Genomic DNA, 25848 nt, shown 5'->3' with positions numbered 1-25848 from the left:
TGCTCTGCTTTCTTGAATCTTGCAGAATGGCAGGAAAGAGGGGACTTTCCCTCCACAGCCTGCTGAGGGTGTATGCTTTGCTATTTTGTTTCAGTCTCTCTGCTCACCTTTCTTTTTAATTATCGGCTCCAGTTTCCTTTATAGCTTTATTAAACATAGTTTCAGAATGTTGGGTAACATTAATGGTAATGCTCAAGCAGAGAAATGTGGTGTTTCAGGTTTGGGGGGTTGGCGGGAAGGAGATGAGGCACTTGTCCTCTGCTGGCTTTCAAGGCTACTTCCTAATGTTGCTTGCACTTCCGTGTCCACTCTATAAAGTAGGAAGGGCATAGCTTTGGCAACTCATGTATAAAATTCTGCTGAAGGGTTGACTGTAAAGAGTATAGAGGACAGGAAACAAGGATCTGTCCTAAGCCACCGTTGTCACTTGGTAACCATGTGATTTTAGGAAAGCCACAAAATCTCTGACGAATGACCTCATCTGACTAGTATAGGCAATGTCTTCCCCTTCTCATTCAGAAGTCATTTTAAGGCACATGCGTTCCCATGGTCCCCAAAGTGGGCTTTGTCTCCTGCAAGTGACTAATCTCCCCCATTTGAAACATTAGTACTTGTTCCCCTATATTTGGTCAAGGTAAATGCTCAAATCCATCAAAATGTGCAGGCATAACAGGCTTTAATTAAACCTGAAGAACGTTTGTAGAATTCTTCTGTCCTTTCTTCTTGTGGGAAAGAGCCAATACACACAAAGTCCATGGCCTTATGTTCCCATACTCTGGTTAAAAAGAAAGAAAGCAATCACAACAAACAAGGCACTGACTCATTGTTGAATCATGAGGAAATCTCATGGGACAAATGGCCTTTTGTACTGTCAAACTTGTTTCGCTCCACTCTACTCCTGCAAGTTGTGACTGGTTAATTTAGATTTATGCTGTACTCTTAGGCACGGAGTAAAATAAATTAGCCTTGCCTGAAGTTGTACACTCTCTTCCTGTCTCTCTTATTTAGTGCTTAGCAAACATTATGGTAACTTTTGATGTAACTTAATTTGGGTCTTTCTCTGCAGAGATGAAAATTATGGCAGGGTGGTGCTCAACCGGCATAACTCCCACGATGCACTGGACAGGTGAGCATCTCTAACTAACAATTACATCACTTAAAACAAAAATGGAGGTTCAGAGAGAAAACCTACTCAAGCCCGATGAGTACTTGTAGCGAGCCTTGGGCTTTCTTCAACACATACACGTGCAAAAACGGTACCTGGCATATTATTAGGGCTTTGTTCCAGAAAATTGCACTGGGTCAGCTCCCAGAACTATGGCCTGCAGGAGGCTCATAAATCAACTTATCCCACTGCACTGGCAGGGAGAGAAATGGCTCTCATAAGAACATGCCCAGAGAAGACATCTTTGATATGTAGGGAAAGGAAGCCAAAACTACAGAAGCAGCTTCAGAGCTCATATGCTATGTGGGGCGACACAGTTCTTTGATGAAAGCCATAGGCTTGTGGCAAAACACTGACTTATCCGTGTTAGTAAGTAGACTGACAGGTATGGATCAATAGTAACATTCAGATAAAACGAGGAGTCACAGTGATGTGAACAATCTCAGATCCATCAGGCAGATAATATTCTCATGGGTGCAGGCTTGCGCTCACAGGTTTAGGGACAGCCACACCTGTTAGAAGAACCTAAATATTCATCGCAGTCAAGTTTCATCGGGTGCAGTGGCTTGTATTTGTGCCCCAGTAAGAAGTCATTGGTAAGGGAGTGTGGATTAAAAATAAAATAACTAAGTATACACCTTGATAAGTATCCTTTCTTGAATCTTATAAGTGTGAATTTCTGTTAACCATTTCAAACCTTTTCACAAATTTGACCTGTTCTAAAGGTACCTAACTTACCAGCTTTCAGCTCAACTGCTGGTCTTAATTGTTTTTAAAGTTAGTATAAAAATAATAGGTTTCATTGTGACAATTTTTAGACATATGCCACATACTTGGTTCTATTTTGTTCCTTGCCCCCACTTTCTGATTTACCATCTTTGAAAGTACTTTAAAACAATTCTATTTTATAAAATAAAATATTGATCCATCAGTATGATAACCAATTTTCCAATGGAGTTTTTTTTTTTCTGAAGGAATTTTAATTTAATGTCCTATGGTCTAGGGAGTCACCCTTTGTGATTTCACCTTACACTTCATTATTTTGGGGATTGGCATCTGGTTTACAGTGGGCCCTTGTTTCACCAAGCAAAGAGAAACTGATTATTTGAGCCCAGCAACCAATGGAAATTGTTCCATGCAGTTAAATAGCGTTTGTCTGGAACACTGGAAAACACACATTCCCATTTTAAATTGTGGCAGTGAGAACCAAGCTTTGTCTTCTCAGCATATCTACCATGCACCTTAGGACCTTGATGCTACCTATGCTAACTTTACATTTAAAATCATATGTTTCCTGAACTCTTCTTCTTGCATTTTGGCTAAAGTAGTACACCAAACTTTTATCACTAGTAACAGGGTTTTGTGAACCTAGAGATGACCCATAACTAATATCATAGAATAAGTCTCCATAAGGAATACCACAGACTCTCCTGGTACTGGCCCAAATGATGCTGCTTGTCACTTCCGGACTCAGCCCCAAGTGGTGGTCACTTAGCCACCTTGGAGCATCTGCTGGGTTCTGGGAGCCCAAGGAAGCATGGGCAACCTCAGACAGTATGAAGCTCTTACATTCATGGAAAAGATCATGAGCCACAGTACTGTGGTTTACCATAAAGAATAGCTATGAAACAGATATATGACAGAGTCATGGAAACAGAGAACAGGGAGAGATTTCTTTGGCCTGTATGATCCCAAACCCCACCAAGGAAGTGGTCTTTGGTGGATGTCACTGCCTACAGAATGAGGAGGAAGCTTTGAAGTGAGGCCAGTTGACTGGCATAGGGGCGGGGTTTCCAGCAGAGGAGACAGTGTGTAGAAAAAGCTGGAACAGCTGAGCTAACATGGCCCCATCATCTGAAACTAGAAAATCTCACTGTGTAGTTCCTCAGACAGATCATGAAATCATGCCAGTCAGGTTAATATCATCCACGGAATATCCGTGGAGCCAGACATCGAGCTGAGAACTGGATACATGACAACTCCCGATTCCACTCAATCTGCATCCCTGTTGAAGGTTGGGGAGAAGAGAAAATGAAAGTAAATAATGGATAGCGCTCTAATTCCCCACAGTCCATTGGTCACAGAACTTCAGGAAGCATTACTCTTATGCTAAAAGCTAGGAAGAACAAAGCCAACCACAATCTAAAGTGATGGTGTTTGTGGATGGGCTGGCTGTTGTTGTAAGATTGTTTATGTTTTTGCTCTGTGTATTTTCCTGTTTGTTTTGAAATATTGAGAGCAGAATCCATAACTTTTCACATAATAGGCAGCACTCTGTCATTTTGCAACAAACCATTCAAAGAGGGCCTTCTTATGACTTCATGCCTTCTTCGCTTGGAAGTTGTCTTCAGAATTTGAGAAATGTAGTAGAGTTTCCTTTCCTTTGCTTTTGCCTTCACTGCACTGTTTAATCAGCCTGTCTGTAAACGCTCATATCTGTTTATCTTTTTGAACCTTATCAGGAAATCCTCTGGCTCTTCTATTTAAAAGTCAGTTTCCTCAAGATATTACTTCCTTGAATTTTGCCCAAATTTCTTTTACCACATCATGCACTTTTGCCTTGGGATATATGTCTGTAATTTGTCCCTCTAGTCCTTAGTGGGGAAACAAGATGCATTTTTAGTTAGCAAAATGTGTTGTATATTGCCTACATCCAATTAAAAGAATTATATACTACTTTGAGTTTAAAAATTAAACTAAGAAGCACAAACACAATAAATCACACCATGATTTCTCAGAAAGCTTGCTCTGTGTGGATCATAAGACTCTGAGAAGCATTAAGCTTGCTTCTGTTTGGTCCATTGGGTGAAAGTATTTTTAGCTTTCATCTTGCTTGGTCATGTTTCTCGATGTTGAGCCTCCTCTCTTTATTTTCTTCTCCTCCATTGTTCCTGCTTTTTCTTTCCTTTTGTTCCTCTCCTAACTTCTGTCATCGCTCTTCCTTTTACACATTCATCATTTCATCTTTCACTCTCTCTTTTCCATTCCTTTCTGGGTTTTCTGTTCCTTCTCTGCTTGTTCTGCTACAAGTGTTTGGCTTTTGTGCCTGTCCATGGTGCTGAATGTTAAATAAAGCTTTGTAGGAGTTGGTTCCCTAAGAGGGCTTAGAGCATCTAATAAAACAGGGCAAAGCACACATGATGATCAGATCCTCCAGCTCAGAAGAGCATACACTGGTTATTACTGTCCTATTTCCTGAGCTTCAGTGTGAGCATGTTACATTTCACTACGGGAGGATGCTACATGCCTGCACTTTGTGAGACCACGGAGAAATCATTGGAACCAGTGACGTGTCATGTGTCAGCAGCAGGAACTGAGTTTGACCTAATTTATTTTATCCAAGGCAAAATGTGGAAGACATGTGTATGCCATCTTTGTATTTCCTTGCTAACATGTACCTTTCCTAGTTAAGTGGGTCACTATTTTGTCAAATTTATGGTAGGTTTTGTGAGCTAATTTTATCTCTTGGTAACTATGTTTGCTATAGGAAAATACCTGAGAGAGAGGAGCGGAAAGCCACGATTAGCCGGTACAGATCTGATGACACACTGGACAGGTGAGGTGCTTGGGAACCATGTCAGTGCTTTTAACCCATTGTGTGCTAACATCAAGTCCCATTCCTAAGACACAGGGAGGGTGGGAATGTTTACTGGTGTTATTTTACCTCAAGGGAGGAAAAGTCCCAGAACACCGAATTCTCTCCTCAACTCACTGCATCTTAGCTAGATATAGTCTTTTCCCAGAGGGAACAGTGGATTTATTTATAAGTTGTGATTTTAGTGAGAGTATTGAGTATGGGTAGGATAGGCCCTGCATGGAATCTGTTAGTTAAATTTTAACTGAGGAATACCAGCCCTTACTATCCGGTCTTGGGTTCTTCAACTATAATGGTGGAGAGGCAGCAGTTCCTAGGAAACTACTTGTAAATATAAGCAGTGTTGCTAGAAACATGATCTGTGCTAAAGGAGTTTAAATAATATGTGGCATCAAAAATAAAGATCTTAGCTAGTGTGGAGATTAATTTTAATAGACTATGTTAGGGCGCCCCCTAGTGTTCTATTGTGGATTTAAAGCTTTCCCTTGGATCTTTTTTGTTTGTTTGTTTTTAATCATTTCTTTGAAGTAAAAATGTTATCTACAGCCTGTTTTGATGATATTCTCCCCCCATCCACACCCAGGTCTCACCATTCCACATTAGCTTCTGCATTAGTTACTTTTTTTTTATTGCTTTGATGAAGCTCCATGACCAAGGTGGCTTATAAAAGAGCATTTAATTGGTTTCTGGTTTCAAAGGCTTAGAGTCCATGATGGCAGGTGAAGCTGAGAGCTCACATTTTGATCACAGCCATGAGGCAGAAGAAGGGAGAGCACATTGGGAATGGTGCTCACCCCTGGTGACGCCACACCTCCGAATCCTTCCCAAACAGGTCATCAACCGGGGACCAAGTATTCAAACATGAGCCTATGGGGACATTCTCATCAGGCCACCACCCTCACTCAACCTCTCGTCCTCCTTTGTTTTTTCCTATCAAAACTAATTTGTGCTGATATGGGCTCTTCCACCGGAGTGTGGTCAACGTCTCAGGGGGTACAGTTTTAGAGAAAACCACCTCTCTCTTCGAGATAACAATTGCCAAGGAACTTCCTGCCCAGCTCCCACCTTAAGGTGCTGGGGTTTGGACTGGAGTGGGCTTGCACAGGCTGTGTGCATATGGTCATGACTGCTGCGAGTGTGTATTCACCTGCCCCACTGTGTCCAGAACACACTGTTTCCTTGTATCCGCCCACGGCTTCTGTATCTTACACTCTTTCTGGCTCCTCTTCTGCAGTGAGGTCCCTGAGCTTTGAGAGGAGGGACTGTGGTACAGGTGTGAACATTTGGGGCTGAATATTCTGCAGTGTCTTATTCCCTACATGTCAGCTGGTTGTGGGTCTCTGTGTTAATCATCGTTTACTACAGTTGTGAGTCAATGTGTCAATCCCAGCCTACTGAAAATAGAAGCTTCTCAGATGCATTCATGTTTGGTTATAGTGATTAGGAGCTAATTTAATAATATGTCCATTTAACAGAATAATAGCAGTAGGTTCTCTCCTACGGCCTAACCTCAGTAGACTAATTTGTCAAGATAGAGTGTTTTTAGTCCATCCTCCCTTCTCCCCAAATCTAAATGATTTAACACAATGGATCATTGCTTGACTCGTGACAGCCTAGTGTCCAGAGTGACTCAGGCACTCTCTGAAATGCTTTCCATGTTTTAATGTTATCATCTTCAGCCCATGGGCAGCAAAACTATAGCAGGAGGGGAAGGATGAGCATAAAATGTATGCAGGGAATTTTACGGTGAGTCTGGGCTGGGTAACAACATCTCTAGCTACACTCTTTAGAACCCAGTTGAGTGGTTCCAACTTTATGACCATTTAAGTTTGTAAATGTGGCTTCTGTGTGCTCAGGACAAAAAGAAATTAGTTTGGCAGACACAAGGCCATATGTATGCTACAGAATTTTTAAAAAGATGACTGAAGTATTTCACTGATGCCTTTTTACCAATGTAGGACGTATTCTCATTGAACTACAAAAATATGAAAAATAGTAAATGAGTTAAGATCTCTATGAGTTGGGAAGGTGAACAACAATAGCCTCATCAGTCAACTTTTACTTTCCAGTATTGTAACATGTAACACAGAAAAGTTCTCTCTCTTTTTTTCCCCTGGTTTACTTTTTTTATGATAATATTTTTTAAAGTTAAATTTGAAACAAGCTTGTTTTACATGGCAATCCCAGTTCCCTCACCCTCCCCTCCTCCCCTGCCCCCACCCAACCCGATCCCATCCCCTTTCCACTGCCCAGGGAGGGTGAGGCCCTCCATGAGGGATCCTCAAAGTCTTTCATATCATTTGGAGCAGGGCCCAGGCCCTCCCCCGTGTGTCTAGGCTGAGAGAGTATTCCCCTTCCAGAAAAGTTCTCTTTACAAAAAAGGCAATTAACTATAAAATTGTTGAGACAGAAAAGAGACTTGGAAGAAGTTTGATAAGCTAAATGTTTATGCAAACTTCTGTGTTGTGTGTCAGCGTCAGATGGACATGCTTACCCTGAAACAGTTAATGCCCCAAGCTCGGGTGACCAACTAACCAATAGGCACAGCACTCATGGACTTCAGAAAAGGCTCAATATAATCCTTTCTAAGTGTTACTTATTTACTTTTTACTTTTTGTTTTTTTTCCAGACAGGGTTTCTCTGTGTAGCTTTGGAGCCTGTCCTGGAACTCACTCTGTAGACTAGGCTGGCCTCGAACTCACAGAGCTCTGCCTGCCTCTGCCTTCCAAGTGCTGGGATTAAAAGTGTGCACCACCAATGCCTGGCTTGTGTTACTTATTTTTTTACCTAACAACTTTCAGTCATGTTTAATATCTTTATGTAAATTTTTAGCCTCTATATATTAAAACATACATAGTTAATTCATTGAAAAAAATTCATATATGCACACAATACATTTTGATCATATTCACTGCCATGCCTCCCTCTAACTCCTCCTAGATCTTCTTCCTGTCCCCAATGTCTGCTTTCACATTTCCTCCTTGTTTTAATTTTGTGCTCATGGGTGTTTTGCCTACATGTATATCTGTGTACCATGTGCAGGCCTTGGTGTTGGGAGGAGACCAGAAGAGAGTGAGAGCTGCCGTGTGTGTCTTGGGAATTGAACCTAGGCCCCTGGAAGAGCGGTCAGAGCTCTTCACTGCTGAACCGTCTGTCTAGCTCCCACCCCTACGCTGCGTGGTTATTGCTCCTTTGTACAGCCCAAGTGAAATCTGTGCTGCCTGTGTAGTTATTTGTGTGCCATCATCCCCGGGAGCATTGCCAACCCACCAGGGACAGCACTCTCAAAGACAGCACCCTAACCCATCAGAGTAACATGGCGGACAACCAACGCTTTCTCATCCTCGACTTTCTAGAAGCCACTAACTGTTACTGCCTCTTTGGTTAGGGGCGGGGCTTAGATCCCGTATTCGCTACCTTCTGCAATGTTGACTGGTTGATGTGGTGCAAGCCTTGTGCAGGCCACATTACCCGTCATAGTTTTAGTATACATTTCTTAAGTAAAACCTTTGATTTTGCTCATGGCAGAATAAGATGTTGCCCGGCTTCCAAACCCGGAGGCTCCGTTGCTGAGGCCCTCATTCTTACCTCATCTGTGTCTCTGTTAAGGCGCTCTGGTGGTAAGATTAGGAATTTTACATTTGAAATGATCAAATCTAACATCTCAAGACATCGGACTTTAATAATAATAATGACTTTTCTGAAGAAATAGAGTATCTTGGGAGTTAGTACAGGAGATTTTAAACACCATGAAAGCACCTCACAAAATTTATTCAACTAGTGCCGCTATTTCTCCCTCTCAACTCACCTCTAGTTTTTCCTAGTTTTTTAATTATTGGACAAGCACAGGGAAAGGAAGAACTAACTAGGGTTTCACTGTTGCTGAAACTGTGCCATCGTTTCTTCTTTCAGAACACTGTCTGTGTTGAGGACCCAAGAATCAACCAGGACGTAAGTATTCTCCTAACGGACGTGTGTTTCCTTGATCAAGGCCGTGGGTTCTTGGGGGCTTCCTTAGCACCAGGTTTCTCCCTAAGCCCATAGAGACTCTCTCTATTAAGATGTCTAGGCCCCTCCATATGTGGGAGACAGTTGTGAACCCTGGACTAGCTGAGGGGCCCCTGGCAGTAGGACCACGATACAAACCTGGTACATGAACTAGCTTGTTGAGCCCACTCCCCGTGGTGGGACGCCATGCTCAGTGTTAACGCATGGGAGAGGGGCCTGGCCCTGCCCCAACCTATTGTGCCAGACTATGTTCACACCTCATGGGAGCCCTTCCCTGTGAGGAGGGGTGGACTGTGGGTGGGCCTGAGGCAGGCGAGGGAGGTAGGAGGGAGAACTGGGGTTGGAATCTAAAATAGGATATATACATGTGTGTGTATACACACACACACACACACACACACACACACACATATGTAGATATCTACATATGTGTGTGTGTGTGTCCTATTGAAGCTTCCAGCCCTCAGGCCAAAGTGTCACTGGAATCCAAGTAGGCCCTGTGGTGTTGGCAGAGCTGATGGCAAGAGGAGAAAAACTAAAATAGGCTTCAAAGGATGAAGGACTTGTGCTGAAAAAGCTTACCTATCATTACTCTAAAAAAAAAAAAAAATCACTCAAGTTTAGATCAATGCCTTCAGTCTTATATTTAAAAATGGGCTCAGAGGTTAAGAGCCCTGGCTGATCTTTCAGAGGACCCAGCTTTGATTCCTAGCATCCAAATGGCAGCTCACAACCCTCTGTAACTCCAGTTCCGGGGGTCTAATGACATCTTCTGGCCTCCTCTTGCACCATGAGTGCAAGTGTTGCACAGAAATGCATGCAGGCCAAACACCCGTACACATAAAAACAATGGCCTGATTTCCCGTTTCTCAGGCAACCAACTTTCCCTCATCCTGTACCTCTCCTTGGTCCCCAGTGCCCCTCATATCAGTGTGTCCCCTCAGTGCAATCTCAGGGAGTCATTAAACCACAAATTTATGAAATGTCTGTTCCCTGGCATATGGGATGAACTTTAACTTAGTCACCTTTAAAACTGTATTTATGGATAAAATGCGTTTCATGCTGGATCCCAGTCTTAATGTGGAAAACACGCCCTGGGTCATTGCTATTTTTTGCAGATGTGAACATATGCCAAAATGGAGAATAAATGCCAAATGGAGATTACCAATGTGTATCTTTCAATTTTTTCTTAAGATATTTCTAATGCAAAAAAGCCAGAATAACTCTTGTCAGTCACAACAAAATACTGAAATTAAGAGAACACTAGTACACTAATCTATAACATGTCACAACTGTTTAGCCTGAACTTCACACGGTTAACACCAGGTGCTAAACAGCCAGTTGCTTTTTCATGTTTTAACCAGCTATGTAAGCCTGATAGTGTACGGGACAGGTAAACTAAGAGGGTTCTTTTCTTCTTTACTGCTTTCCACCCTCAAGTGAAATGTTTTATTGTAGATATGGCTGGGATATGAGTCAATGGTATTTCAAAGGCGGGGGTGGGGGGTGGTGGTGAAGACGATAGAGGAAGGCAATGACCTGTTGTACCCATTAAACAGGCCCCTGGGCGGCTCCTTTAATGCAAACACTCCCGTGACGGCCCCCACGCCTGCTACCACCCCTGTGAAGAAAAAGAGGTAAGATGGGCACCCGGTATCCGCCTCTGGCTGTGCTGTACTCCAGGCTCCTCTAGATGATGTTGGTGGTGAGCTTAGGTGTTAAGAGCTATGCTACTTCAAGCAGCCTTCCGTACAGTTGCACTCCAGGGCGTGGCTTAACTTGAGATGACCATTGGTGAATAACCAATAACCATGCACCCATAGCATCCTCCCTGGCTCTTTACGCTTAGGCTAATTTACATTAAAGCAGAGTCAAGACCCTTTCTGGGGACCTTGTGTTTTATTTGCTCTTTTAGACAATTTCTCTGTTTTCATCGTGTGTGTGTGTGTGTGTGTGTGTGTGTGTATACACACACATAAATGGTTTTTATGTGACTCATAAAACAGAAATTACTAACTCAAAGGACTCTAAGCTAATATATTCCAGATAAATGGGAAGGAAACGGAGTGCAGAAAGAAATATTCTCAACAGACAATCACACATATGAGAAAATACGTTGTTTGTTTGTTTCGCTTAAATGAGGAGTTTATTTAGAAAGGAAGTGAGGGAGAAGGGAAGAGACATAGAGGCACCGGGAACAGAAGAGGAGAGGGGGACAGAGAGGTGGGGAGAGGAGAAGAGGGGGGTAGCTGGTGGCCAACCGAAAGCAGGAGAAAGAGAGAGAGCAAACGAGCCGAAATTAGTTTTTTTTTAAAAGCCAAAATGAACACAATCAAATACACCAGCGTTTACTCCAGTACAAGAGCTGAGCTGTGAAAAACAATCTGAGGTACCCAACGATGGAGGAGATGAAGAAAGTGTGGTATATAACACAACAAGACTTTTTAGCATACAGTTATGCCTAGGTTGAAGTTATATCAACTGGCGAAACTTGTATTAAGCAACTCAAATCATTTCACTTCAGAATATTGGCCGGGACGCTGGGTCTCCTTAGCCTCATAGTCCCTGGCCCACGTAACTACCCTTAATTCCTTTTATTGTAGCCTTCTCAACAGGGATCTTGGCTACAGCTAAATGAGATTATATCCTTGCACTATAAGGTCTTGTTTCTAGCAGATGTGGAAGCCGAGGTCAGCACTGCTGTGTTGTTCATGTCTGTCTTAATATCCTTGTCAGGGTGTTCTGTCTTACAGTTTGAACATGATATTTTAACTGGAGAATAAAGGTGTTGTTTCCATTGTGAACTAGATCAGGAAGGTTAAAAAAAGGAGGGAGGCTAACGTGGTGAACACACACAAACCTGCCATCTAGACCAGACAGTTAGTATTCTTTCCCAGCTTTTCACTTTTCCAGGAAATGTCCACATTGTTTGGTGTCAAAGGAAATGAAAAAAAGCAGTACACTTGGGGGGGGGGGGAGAGCCTGAAGTACAAGATCCCTTCCTCATACTCCATTTATGAAATGCCGCTCGTTTTATTTCCAAGGCTTCCTGTCAAAATTATCTTGTTGCCTTTTTAGCTATCAGCTGACCCCTCACCCCCAGATGGGTGGGATCAGCCGTTCGAACGCTAAGCTTATGACGGGTGTTATTTCTTAACAGACAGTCCTGGTTCCCACCACCCCCTCCTGGCCACAATGCCTCTCCAAACACAGGAGCAAGCAGAAGGTAAGGGCCGGTGTCAGATGTAACTGCTGTGCCACTGATGGAATGCTGTATTAGTCATTGGCAGCATGTCATTGTGGATGTTTCTGAATAAGTCGGTGGCAGTTTTGTGAACTCTGAAGGAGACAGTGCCCGGTGGGAGTGGGCTCAGGTTTATCAGTGCCTTTGTGATAAGCTGTGAGAATCGAGGAGGTGTCCATATTAATTTGCAATGTTTTCCGTGACAAAGTGCTACAAATACAGTGACATAAACAGTGCAAATGTGTTGTCTCACTGTGAAAGACCCCAATGGGAGCAGGATTGGCTCCTCCTGAGGGCTGTGACAGAATCCTGCTCTCCCGCATAGCTGCTGGCTTCCTGGCAGTAGTTGACATTCCCTAGCCTGAGCAGACATCCTTCTGTGTGTGCCATTCCCATGCAGCCTTCATCTTCACGTGGCATCTTTCCTGTGCATATAGCTGAGTCCACATTTCTCTTTCTTTTAAGACCATCAGACCTATTAGGTTAGGACTCCATCTTATTCCAGTGTGACCTCATACTAACGTACAATACCTGAAAAGACCCTGCTCCCAAAATCATGCCACATTCTCAGTCAAGGCTTCCACACGGGGATTTCAGGGGACAGGGAGAGAACGGAGCCAAATTTCAAACATGGTCTCCATTGTGAGGCCACCTGCTTCCAGGCTGTGATGAGCCTAGCTGACCAGCCAGGGTATGAATGGCAAGTTCCTTGTAAACGTGAAGTGACAAATGAGTGTTTTCCATTCATTTATTGTTTTGGGGAAGAAATGTAATTAAAATTGTAGACTTTGTGAAGGGTCCCTTATTCTACAGTTGCCCTGCATGGCTTATCAACAAGGAAGGATTCAGTAGTCAGTCCTGTATCAAATAGTCTGGGTTGTTGGGCTCTCTCAGAAAACAGAACATGGAGCCTGTGTTTTGGTTCTTAGAGACAGCGTCTTCTACAAGTGTTGAAATCCCGTAGTGTCACCACTAACACAGGAGGGGGAGGTCAGATATCCAACATTTTTTCATGCCAGAAGCCGAGAATATCTTCGCCAAAATATTTCCACATCTCAGTGGGATTTTTGTCCTGCTTACAACTACGAAACTGTATGTGTGTGTAATGTAATTTTGGCATATTTTCTAAATGTTCATCTGCCACAGAGGCTCCCAATGTCTCTTTTTTTCCCCCAAATGATGGAAACATGTGGAAATAAACTATTCCCCCATATATAATATAATTTATTATAATCCAACTTTATAATATACTATATAACACATAATATATCAATTCAATGTACTAACATAATATTATAATTCAACTTTCATATAATTTAAGTTAGATCTGTAAAGACTCAAATCAACTTTAGTTGGTCAAAGAAATTAAGTTACTTTCCACATCCAACTCTGAATCTTTCTATATATTTATATATAGATATGGCATGTCAATCAAATTATAGAACATATTGAATAATCATAATTTAGAATAACATCCACTTTCTCTTAAAATGTTTTGTTTCTAAGCATACATATCTACAGGTGACTTCCAGTTATGTTAACTTCCAAGTGTGATTTTATTTCTAGTTTATAGCATCTTTTTTCCTCAGGGTATTACTAGATAATTGCTCTACAGATGACAGTATTCATAGAGCTATCCATATTTCCCTTTGTTGGTTAGAGTACTCCCACACCCCCAAGTATCAGGAGATCCATTCAATTTTTTCTTTTTTATGGTGTTTTGAGATAGGGTTTCTCTGTGTACCTTTGGAGCCTCTCCTGGCACTTGCTCTGTAGACCAGGCTGGCCTCAAACTCACGGAGATCCACCTGTGTCTGCCTCCCAAGTGCTGGGATTAAAGTCATGTGCCACCACCACCCAGCTTCAATTTTTTCTTTGATAGACAACAAACAAATGGTATTTTTGCTGGAAGTATAAACTAACTTTTTATGTTGACCCATTCTTCTTGCTCCTGATATTAATAGAAATTGTCATTGCAATGAACTTTGTAAAAAACGGGTAAGGGCTGGTCATGAGTCAAGTTCTCATGTATGCAAAGCCTGTTGAGATGGTATGGATGGGTTTGCTTGAAGCTGGCAGCCCTGGCTATCAGCCCTAACAATTCATCAACTTGCTAAACGTGCCTTACAGGGAAGATAGAATGAATAATAATGCTCCGTTGGAAAAAAACATCCGGCTTAGAACTAAGGAATGAGAAGTTGTTAGGTTTTGTTGATTAATGTAACTCTCTGCTCCCGTTATTTGCATACTGTCTAAACTGAAGGACTTCTCACTGAACATCAGGGAAAGAGGTGATATTGGCAGTGTCGCAAGGGTCTGAGTCTAAGGAGCTCTTCCTTGGAGTAGGGGCACAGTGTCTGCTTCTCATCTTTATATACCTATCCCAGGGTTGGTAGGTAGACTTTCTAATAAATACTGAAAAAAAATAGAAGCGATTATTAATGACAAAAGGGAGAGAACGCTATAAAAACAGGTCTCTGTTCCCAAAGGGACCAAAGTAAATGAGAATAGGTCATAGACAGACAAAACCGGGGGACTATGATTGTTAACGCCTTTGGAGCATAATGTTAAATTATTTCTCTTTATCTTTGGCTAGTGCCCTGGGGTCATTTCCCTTCTCTCTTCCCCCCTCCCTCCCCTCTTCTCTCAGAGAACTGACTTTCCCCTTACTGCTCCTCTCAATGCTGTCTGTTTATTGCACAGGTTTGCCTTCACGATGCAGTCTGTCCTTGACATGCTGCTTTATCTCTGACCCCAATGAATGCTCAAACAGACCTTAAGACTGCACCACCATTCCAAAGACAGCCTCTTCCCAATCATTTTTCCCTAGCCCTCTCTGCAACCTTTCACATCCTGCAACCTTTGCTTCCTGGTAATGTGCTAGTCAAGAAATCAAAATCAGTTGTGTTTGGATTGAAGGTTTGTTTAATGAAACAGAAATCGGAACAAAGGGTCTCGACCTGTCTTATTAACAAAGGGCATGATTTCATATTTTTATTGTCTATCTCTATCTTTACACATGGATGCTCATGCCTGTGACTGTAAATCTATCTGTATGTGCATACTAACTTTTATGTCTACATCTTTAACTATAGCTGTGTCTACATAGTTAAGTAAACAAGAGGCTATACTTTAAACAATTATGCACCAGTCTGAAAGCTCAGTTAAAATAAAGTTTTGTTTTAAATCACATTTGGCCTAGGTGCACGCCTTTAATCCCAGCATTTGGTAGGCAGAAGAAGGTGAATCTCCTTGAGTTTAAGGTCAGCCTGGTCTACATAGAGCATTCCAGACTAGCCAGGGCCACACACAGCAACAATAACAAGAACAAAACAAACTACCCTTCCCCACCAAAATCACATTTATAGCTAAACAAAAAAGTACTTGTCTCAAAAAAAAAAAAAAAAAAAAAACCCAACCAAACCAAAACAAAAAACAGCAGATAAACAAAAACAAACCCAAATCCCTCATATGTTCTAAGTTTTACATAGTCCTGTAACTTAAACATTTCCAATAGCTAAGTCTGGACTCCTTTCCTTAACTATGTGCAAAATTCCAAAACCCGATGATGAGCCAAATTGTAAACAATAAAGCAAAAACATTTTTTTACAGGAGAAAATGTGAATGGCACAAAAGCCAATTTTAATTTTTGAAACATCACCTTCAAATTTCTTTAAGGAAATCTCTTTAAGAGTCAAGAATAAAACTGGGTAAAAAATTTAATTTTGTTTGGCTTTACTCTTATTAAGGAAAAGGAATAAAAGATTCTCACATTTCAAAATAAACTGTGATAAATTGTTTGAATCACGTAGCTGTTGCTCATGACTTTGCTTTGGTTTCAATAATTTCCAAACAAAAATTTCTAAGACTCATAGAATAAAATTTTCTTAAACATGATAATTTTCTGTTCTATATACATTAGTCTTGAAATGAAGGGCTCGGCTATGAATAATTGAAGAAAGTAGAGGGCAAAATTGAAAGATGTAAAGGTTTTAATTCTATCTGGGATGAACGTTAGACAAATCCATAATAGTGGACGCTGCACATAAAATCCGCTTAAGCAAACCCATCTCCCTCTTCCAGCTGATCTCTGAGGTCACTCTACTTACCCACTTGTAAATGTTTTGAAACACAAATAACCAGCACAATGTTTTGAATTATCAAGATTTGTCAGCCGGTTTATATTCTCTGAAGTTTTATCTGATGCCACTAGTGCAAATATTTTCCTTTCATTTTTATCGAGACTGAATAAAATTTTTTAACTTTATTAGTTGTACTTTGTTACACCCATCTGTCTGTTCTCCTGCCCCTAGGATCAAGCCTCTGCTACACTGTTTTCCCTGTATTCAAATCTTTCATTTTAAAAATACAGTCTTTGACGTTTTCTGGGCAGGTTCCTCAGATCCACTTGGTTGGTATTCCTCTCTTTTGCACCCTGCATAAGATTTCCATCTGCATTTTGCTGTTTTCCATTATCTTCATCTCCTGGGAATGGCTCTTGCTTAGGTCATTGATGGCCTTGGGTTTGATCCCCCCTCCCTCCAGCTGCTGATCTAGCAGGTCCTGCAGAGGCTTGCCCTTTCACACTGCACAGCTAGACTAGACATTCCTTTAAACAATTCCTTGAGTCATCTTTTCTTCTCCGAGACCCTATACCAAATCTTTATGTATTGATGTTCCCAAAGCTCACAGCCGATGGCATGCTCTGACTTTCAGCATCAGTATCAATGCCGGGACACCAAAGGACACTTGTCCCTCCAGACTTGCAAGTTCAGCCCTTTTGCAACAAGACTACTTCAAGTCACAAACCCACATTGATAGCTTCTATCATTGACTCCCCTGTTCAAGATTAGTGTTGACCTAGGAAAAGTCGTCACTAGGTGGCAGTAGCACGCTGAGCTTAGTTTGGCTGGTGCTTTGAGCGGTTTGCCTGTTCAGAGCAGTGAGACTCTCTCAAAAGGCAATAAATAGCACATGGGTTACACTCACAGGAGAGAAGTAGAGGGGACTCCTGGGAGATGAAGGGTCATAAGGGGGGAGCTTACGTGTCCTGATAATGCCATTTGGGAGTGTGCTGGAAAACCCATGTACCACAGCTCCTAGGGGCCACAGCAGCCTGGAGCTAAAGGTGTAAACTACAGACATAAACAACCAGTTTAGCCACAACACAAGATCCAGTGTGGATTCACAGAAGAAGCATCAGCTTCCCATGGGAGATCTGATGCCCCTGGCAAACTTCTGGGGGACAGATCCCGGGAGAAAAGCAGAAAAGTTACACAAGGAAGGACTTTCGAACCCAATGTGGTTTTAAGCATAATGATACAATGACTCGGTGTCAGCTGAAATGATTGTCCAGGGCTTGTACAGTGGGACAGAAGATGCTGCTAGGGTGCTTTGCTTTGAGCAGGCAGATTCCGGGACACTAGAATTTCTGTGCAGGGAATTCTCAAGCAATAAGAAATGCTTGGGTGTGGGGGTGGGTTGGGGTGGGGAGGCATCCGGGTAAGATGCTAAGGGGCCCTAACTTAGGGATGGCATATTTAGAAAGAAGTTACTTATGGAGAAAATATCAAACAAGGGAATGAATGCGGGATGCTGTTCAAGGGATGTATTTTTCACTGAAAGCTGGACTCAGAAACATTGTTGTTAATAATCTTCATTTGGCAGCTAATAGTACATTGCGTTAAACAATTATTGCAGTATTTTCATCAAATAATTGGAGTCATCGTGTAATCCTTCGCAGCATTAAGAAATGCATCTATAGTGATTTATCAACAATCACATATTCACCCTTGGATTCTAATTCCTAATGTATATAAAACAATGCAATTTTCTCAGATTGTCACCCCCTCTGCGTCTTTGCCGTTAGCTGGACCTTATCCTATGTGCTTGCCTTGATGGCTGGCTAAATACTTTTCTACCATCCCCCGTTTCTTTCCGTTGCAAAAAGTAATTGTTGACCTCTGTCTATGTGTGAGAAAGTGCTTGGGTCGATGCCAGAAATGCAGAGATGTAGACCTAACCCCTACTTAGCTACCAGGGATCAGTGAACAAGGAGGCCAATTCAAGTGGTCCTTGGAAATCTGATGACCACAAAGGTGGAGATACCGCCAGAATATGGGGCAGCACATAAGAGCAGGCAATGGAAGAGGCATCTGTGATGTAGTAGGTGACAGTTAAAGGAGTAAGGCTAAGGCATAGTGAGGTGGAGGGGAGCGTAAAGGAGGAAGACTCAAACTCTGATGGCAGAACGATGGCGCATGTCGAGTGTGCTCAAGCGTAGTGTGAGTGCCACAAGTGTGCTGTGTGCATGGGACCCTGGATTGGGAGTTCTGGCTAGCCATCTTTTATCAGGCATCTTCCCGAGTGGTAGGGAATCCCGTCATTCTAAACCTGATATCTTACGGTGAAATGGCTGCTGGCAGAAAGTATTATGGGTGTTTGCGTTCATATCTTTGGTAAGCTCCAGGTTTGGAGTCCCAGCTTTATATTTAATAACCACACTGTGTTATTTTGACATTTGGACTCTGACTACATGCTAGTGTGAAGCTCCAGTAGAAGAAAGTACACGCATCAATACGGGAAACTATCTGGCCGATTCTCCCTCACTGCTTTTATTTAAAACAGAAAGTCTGACACAAAGCAACTTGTCAGAAATCACTAATTCATATCTGTATAATTTTATTTGGCTCTTAACTTCACATTTTGTCACGTGATAGTGTTTCCTAGGCTAGAGCCAATGAAAGAACGGATGATAAGTACCACACAGAAGACATGGGACATGGATGTAACAGCGATGGAACACAGCCTTCTGCCTTCTAAACCAAACGTTACATCTTAACGGATTCAAACACTTCCAAATACTTGGAAGATTTTTGAGGTTTAGTGGTTAGATGACACACACACAATTCATTTAAGAACTTTGCTAGCCAGGTACTATGGTGCAATCCCAACATGGGCAGTGGATGCAGGAGGCTCATGAGTTCAAGGCCAGCCTGAGCCACACACTGAGACCGTGACTGAAAGCAAAGCAAGCGATTTGTTAAGACATATTAAAGTGCTCGCTTAACAGACAGTATAAATATTCATAAACGCTATCCAGAGTGCTGAGTGGGGAAGAGCAAGGCAGCCGCTGGCTCCATTTCCAGTACTAATAAATAAAGCCAGTATGTTTCCTTCTGGAGTCATCTTCAAATACAAGGAAGGAAATGAATTTTAGATAAAAGTAAGACAGTGGACACATACCTGGTAAAATGAGAAAATAACTATTTTCTTCTACACGCCACCATTCTGTCACCCTTGTTTTGTTACAACCTCTTCTTTCATGGTTTCCACTTCCAGTCAGCGGATTGGTAGAATTAGAGGAGAAAAAAAAAATCCTGATTGCGAAGCAAGTTGCCATAGCAACCTTGCTCTGTAGTTATATTTTCTGTCTGTAACTATAAATGGTAAAATGTAACCTTTCTAATTATGCGCTGCATTTTTAACTCTATCGGTGTCAACTCCTCTACAGAGTTTGATCACGCACGCACGTGCACATGCGCGCACGCGCAGGCACACACACACACACACACACACACACAGATTTTGTTTTCATCTCAATAAAAATCTTTACATTAACTAGAATCTCTCACAAGTATTAATATTGTCTAACACTCGGCAACATGCCAGAGTATAGATAATTGAAAATTCATGCCCACATGTCCAGATTACATACTCTAACCATCCAAAATAATTAAAACATTAACCTGGATAAAGGTTTGTTATTTCTTTAAAGTAACGTTGGAGTAGAATGAGAAAGCTAGATCAGCATGAGCAAGTAAAGGCCTTGACCTTGAGCAAAGACTTGGTTTTCCTTTAGCTGCATAGGGACAACTCAGGCAGCCCTGGGCCTCTCCACATCAATTTTAAGCAGCTCATATATTCAAACAAGTGAAAACCAAAACTGCCCAATCCAGTTTCCCATGGCTCCTCTCTTAGTCCTTGGAGTCCCCCTTGTTTCTGTCTGCCTGAGACCAGTTGAGGATGCTGAAGCAGAGATGTTCCAGGCCCAAAGCAGAGATGAGGAAAACTCTGGGAGAGTCACGATACCTAGATTTGTCATTTGCCAAAATATCATCCTGCCCCAACCACGAAAGCCAGATAGGTTGGACAAGAATGATGGGCTTCACTCTCCAGCAGCATTGCCCAAATCTCTATTAGAGACCTTATATTCCAGCTCAAAGCACAAACTACCTGGCACATCTAAATGGCTGTCTCTGGTAATCCATTTGTAGTGAGAGTTACCTAAATCAGGTTTCTTCCCTACTGATATTGGCAGAGGTAGAGCTCAGTAAGGCAAGGGAGGTTTACCCTGTACAGTAAGCAGGGGAAGGGGGCTGGCTTTGGAGTAAAAGCTGCAGGCAGGGAGCCCTGGGTGACGGGGAAATTGTGACCACAGTGTCTTAGAAGGACATTTGAAATGGGAGAGCATGCAAAGACTGTTATTTGTCTCAAGACTGTCTTTACTTGGAAAGTGGGGGGATATACTTGTTTGTCTTCTCCTCTGTCAACTATTAAAAAGAGTCACAGAACGATTCAGATGGTGGCAGTCTTTTGAATGTGTGTAGTGCACGCACAACACATCGAAGTACTTGTGTGAATCAGCAGTCTCCTTTTATCGTGAGTAGTGTTCTGTTGTAGAGATGAACACTTCATCTACGCACCCTACCCACTCGGTGATGGAAAAACATAACACGTGGTTTACGTGAGCACACGTGACTGATGATTCTCTTAAGCAAACGGCAATGAGTGGGTTGCTTGGTCGGGTGATAAGTGCATGCTTACCTTTGTAAAGACCTCACAGGTTCTGTTCAAAACGTCTGTCCCTTTTGCATGCACACCAGCAAAGGATGAGAGTTCTACTTGCTCTGTTTCCTTAATGTGATTTAATTATCTCCAGTTTAAAAAAAAAAAGAAAAACCTTTAGCCATTCTAATATGTATTTTATCTCAATATGGTTTGGAAACTTGCAATGTGTCCGTTTGTCTGCTTGTTTGTCAAATGTACAAGCAAATTGTGAAGTATACAAAACTTCTTTTGAAGCATACCTTCAAGTGTTTTGCCTTTTGGGTGTCTTATTTGCTTACTGCTGAGTTCTGAGAGTTTAGAAAACATACATCTTTTTATCACGTATGTGACTTAACAATTTTTTCAATCTATTGCTGATATTGTCAATCTTTTAACCATATATCTGTTAGAACAAAAACATCTTGAAATCTGATTGGTCAGGTTTTGTTAGTGAATTGTGCCTTTGGTATCATGTCTAGCAATTCTTTGTCTAGCCGGTGGTTACAAGGAGTTTCTCCTACTTATCTTTTAGTTTCGTGTTTTACATAGAGGTCTACATGGTCAATTCATTCTGAGAAGGTACCACTTTAGAGTTGACGTGGTTTTTTCCGCCCCACCTGATGATGGCTATACTATTATTACCACCTCTTTGCAAAGCTAAGGACTATAAGCTAGTATGACTGAACTAATATTTCATAGGTTGTATCTATTGACCAACTGTAGAATTTTCCCCCAAGAGAGGGGAAAATCTGAAGCTCTGTTCTTATCTGGAAGAGATTAGCTCATAGCTTTGGAAATGAAATCTTAGATCAGGTGGCTTCGTATGTCCAGGTCCTGGTGAAGACCTTATCCCAAGAGTGTCTGAGAGAGGAGAGGGTCTCCTGAGAGAGGCTACCAGATTGAGACATTAGGCTCATTCTTTTCTTACTAATTCTCCTCTATGGGAGCTCAAGTAGGATCCATACTGTATGATTCTCTAGCCGTTTTACACTAGAGCCTGCCACCAGAAGGTTTCTGCTCCTCATATTTCCATACCAGGAACCAATCTTTCTGACAGAACAGCCTTTGGGAGGTAAAAATCACATCCATATTAGGGAACTCACTGTTGTGGACTTAGGTTCTAGATCAATGCTAAAATAAATTTGATTACCCACAGCAGCATCTACATACATTTGAAAAAGCCGGACATTCAATGTCAAGTTACTTGATCTATCAAAAGTAGCCAGGGCCTCCAGGGATGGACAATTCTCGGCAGGAACTGTCTCCTTGGATGGCCATGCAGAGACCTACAGCAGCCTGTCTCTTGTAGGTAAAGAAGCTGAGATTCAGGAAGAGTAGCATCCTTTGCATGCTCACAGGAAGTCGGCTGCAAAACTAGTCTGGAACAGGAATAGTGGGACTCTGACTGTGTTTAGGGTTTAGTAGTGACCCCCAGCCAGTAGAAAGTCACAAATCATTACAGTCACTTCCGTTTGCACATTGCCTTGTGCTCTTTGCAAGAGTGGGTGGCCACACCCACTCTTTGCAAGGGGGGGTCTGTCCTAACACCGAGACACAGGTAGCTGCGGTGCAAGTTCTTGTAGAACTGATTGATAATGGCCGCTTCTCTGGCTCTGAACTCCAAATCCTTCTGCGTTAGCCTCCCAACGGCTGGGAGTGTGGGGATGTGCCACCATGCCTGACTTAGCAGCCTTTGGAAGATAAATTTGCATTTAAAATACTTGGTTAGATGTAGATTGATAAAGAGGAAAGGAACATACGACATCGAAAGGACTGCACCAAAATGTTGCCGAGATGCTTGCCAGCTATGTGACCTAAGGGAAATCACATGACCTTCTAGCTCTGGGAGGGGGGGGGGGAGGGTGCTCATATATTATGCTTATAGAACTAATAAAATTATGTGTGTGAGAGCCTGCCAAATTATTTTCCTAGAATTATTTTCTGAAATTTTGGACTTTAAGGAATGCAGACATTAGAGATTTTGGTATTTGAGGATTTCAATATAGGGAATTGTGGTTTGGGGGGTAGCGGGTCCTCACTGTATTAACAACCTTCCTATTGCTGTGATAAAACACCATGACCCAGGCCACTTATAGAAGCAACAATGTTGCTTCAGGGATGGTTTCAGGGGAATGAGTCCATCCTGGTGGGGCCACATTGTACCAGGCGTCAATCAAGGTGGCCAGAGCAGCAGAGAGCTTCCTTCTTGGTGCATACGCCCCCTTTGCTGTTGCTAGAAGGGAAATTCTGTGTGTGCGAAAGAAGAAACGCAATAAGAAGCGAGAGGAGAGGGGCGTTCACAATTAAATATGAGTGTCGTTGCCTTTGGTGGAACTGAGGCTTTGCTGAAGTAAGAGATGAGTCCCAAGACACATATGTTACCCCATAGCAACAATGAAACCAGAAATGGTCTTTGCAGAGGCTTGTGAAAAACAGCCAACATAAACAGCCCTTCCTAGCTCTGGTCTTTGTGCTACAATCTGAAAGTTTTCATGTGTTTCTCTTGACAAAACGCCGTTTTATTCCTTGAAGCAACTCTTTCCAATGACATCCACTGGCATGTGGTATAGATTCTGTGAAAGCTTGCAGGGTGCCAGGAAGGGTGGAGGAGAGAGTGGGGGCATCATGCACGCTCAACAGTCACGTCTCAAAGAAGAATTGGATTAAGATCACTCCAAAAAGCGTCTTTTGTTTCCTTCTCTCCGCAACACTCCAGGCCACAGCTTCCTGCCTGCCTTTCATTTTTCAATCCCCCTGCTTGGATCACACAATGTTCCTGGCACAGTGTGAATGACTTTTCTCATCCTCCCCTCACACCAGGCTTGGGTTCTATCATCTGTGGCTGTCAAAGCAGCCCCTCTGAGGTGAAGTAGCGAAGCTCGCAGGGCATTGCCCTGTGGCTGACCCAGCAGGGTGTAAACCTTCCACCCAGGGAACTAAGCATGTTCCACTGTTCTTGGCTTTCATGGCCTCATACCCATCTTTCTTTCCTGAGTACTACCCCAACCATCTCAGACCCCCCCGAATGTCTTCTGCCCAGACTCACTCAACAAATATTCACTCACCTTTTTGAAGCCTTAGCCATTCTAAAAATAGAGGACGTCTCAGATTCCATTGATGTGGACCTGACATAAACAAAGCTCAGCATTGACCTACTTCCCATTTTTTGTAACTGTCCTTTCCGTATGGTAACTACGCTCTTGCCTGTCTGTGTAGCCAGTGCTCCTAGTGTTACCTGGATTGATTACTCCCTATCTTCCATCTGTTTCTGGAAGAAAAGCATTTGATCAGCAAATCCACAGAGATACACTACTGGTTATTAGTTGATGTATGTGCCCATCACAAGGATAGTTTCTGAGAAAAGATGATGGGGCCAATGTAAATGAGATCATCCCAGCTGTAGAATTGGACACTAAGTAAAATGGGGAGAGTATTTCCACACAGATTGTTCTAGTGACTCCTGCCTACTGCCATGGAACCAAGAGCTGGGAAACCCTTGTGCCCGGGATCCTCAAGAGCCTCAGAACAAAATCCATCATGTCCCCAAGGCATGTGTCCATTGACACCATAAGAAATCCAGTCAGGTCATTTCCAGCTACTTGGCCATCATCACAAATTCTGAGATCGCTGATGTCACCACACTGATAACAACCTGAATCAAACTTACCACACTGGCTGGCATCCATCATCATCAAACTCCCCTACTCCTGAGCCTGGCTCAGTCGTTGCTCATCCTGTCAGTGTGTTTTATCTCCTCTCTTCTGCCAGAAAGGGATCCTGTTTGGTCCTGTCTCTACTCCCCTTTTATTTTAATTCTTCCCTCCTTAAGCTCTATCTCTCATTGGAAGCCATGTTGTCATGGACTTTTCTTCCTCACTGGCTTCCTCTGAAGGCCTCTGAGACACCCAGTCTTCAGAGACTTTGACCGCAGACTCTCTGTTTTCCATTAAACACCCCAAGCCCATCATAGTATTTGATGATCTCCATATCTATGTGGAGGGCACCATCTCTGGGATTTTACATTCTGGGCCTTCTTTCCAGAGATCTTCTTCTCTCTATCTTAACTGCACACGGGCCGGGCCCTTGTAAATGGCCACTCAATGTCACTCCCTAAGCTTTATTCTTACCGCCATGTCTCATCTCTTCAGCTCTCTCCCTCCAGTCCTGAGTCTGGCAATTCCTCACCTTAAACACCAGCTCTTGGATCATGGCATCTTTTCCACAGAGCCACAGTCTCCAGATCCCATGTCTGTTCCCATCCTTCCTAGACTCCACAATGTCTTGTTGCAATCCTGGGCTACCATGCCCATCCCTGTCCAGTGTCACCACATTGTGCTGCTCTCTGGTCTTCTCTCTGCCTTGTGATACGATCTGACCTGTGCTTCTATCAAAGACCAAACACACAGATGCACACACACGGACAGACAGACAGTTACACACACACACGCACACAAGAACACATGTATGTATGCACACAGTCACATGACCTTGGACCTTACTGTAAATCGATCTTTCTTCCTTCTTTTATGTTTTCTCCTAAATCTACTCCTATAGTGTGCACAACAGCGCCCCCAAATACGCAATGTCCTGTCAGGGTTCGGGGTGACCTGGCCACCCTGCCACAGCCATGCTGGTCTCACAGTCCTTGTCTTCTTGGTTTGCCAGTCAGGCTGGGCTGGTTTCTAGGGTACCCCCCCCAATTCATCTTCTTTTCTCCTGACCCCTAAATAACACGGGGTGTGAGGCAGGCATCCTTGTCTCTCTTTGCATTAATTCCCTTGGTTATCTCATACAGTTTCAAGTGTCAAATGCCATCTCTAAGCTGATGTCCCAGATGTCCTCGGGAGTATTTATCATTTCCCGCAGGTCTCTCCAAAGCTATGCTAATAAGATATGAGTCCCTACCCCACCATCCTACGTCCTCTCCCTACTCCCATTACTCTATGTCTTTACTCTGATTTGCTTTTATACAACTGCACTTATTTGTATACATATTGCCTGTTGGAA

General features: G+C 42.6%; 1 protein-coding gene across 1 annotated transcript in view; it reads left to right on the top strand.

Moving 5' to 3' along the window:
- The window catches only part of Scel (sciellin), a 72045-nt gene that overhangs the window by 2456 nt on the left and 43741 nt on the right, over nt 1-25848 (top strand). The window contains 5 exon segments of the mRNA XM_051195257.1: nt 1067-1126; nt 4653-4721; nt 8673-8711; nt 10328-10405; nt 11929-11994. Of these exon segments, the coding sequence (XP_051051214.1) occupies nt 1067-1126; nt 4653-4721; nt 8673-8711; nt 10328-10405; nt 11929-11994 (312 nt within the window).

Source organism: Phodopus roborovskii, unplaced genomic scaffold (assembly GCF_943737965.1).
Source record: "Phodopus roborovskii unplaced genomic scaffold, PHOROB, whole genome shotgun sequence".
Classification (NCBI taxonomy): domain Eukaryota; kingdom Metazoa; phylum Chordata; class Mammalia; order Rodentia; family Cricetidae; genus Phodopus; species Phodopus roborovskii.
This window is presented reverse-complemented; position numbering and strand designations above follow the sequence as displayed.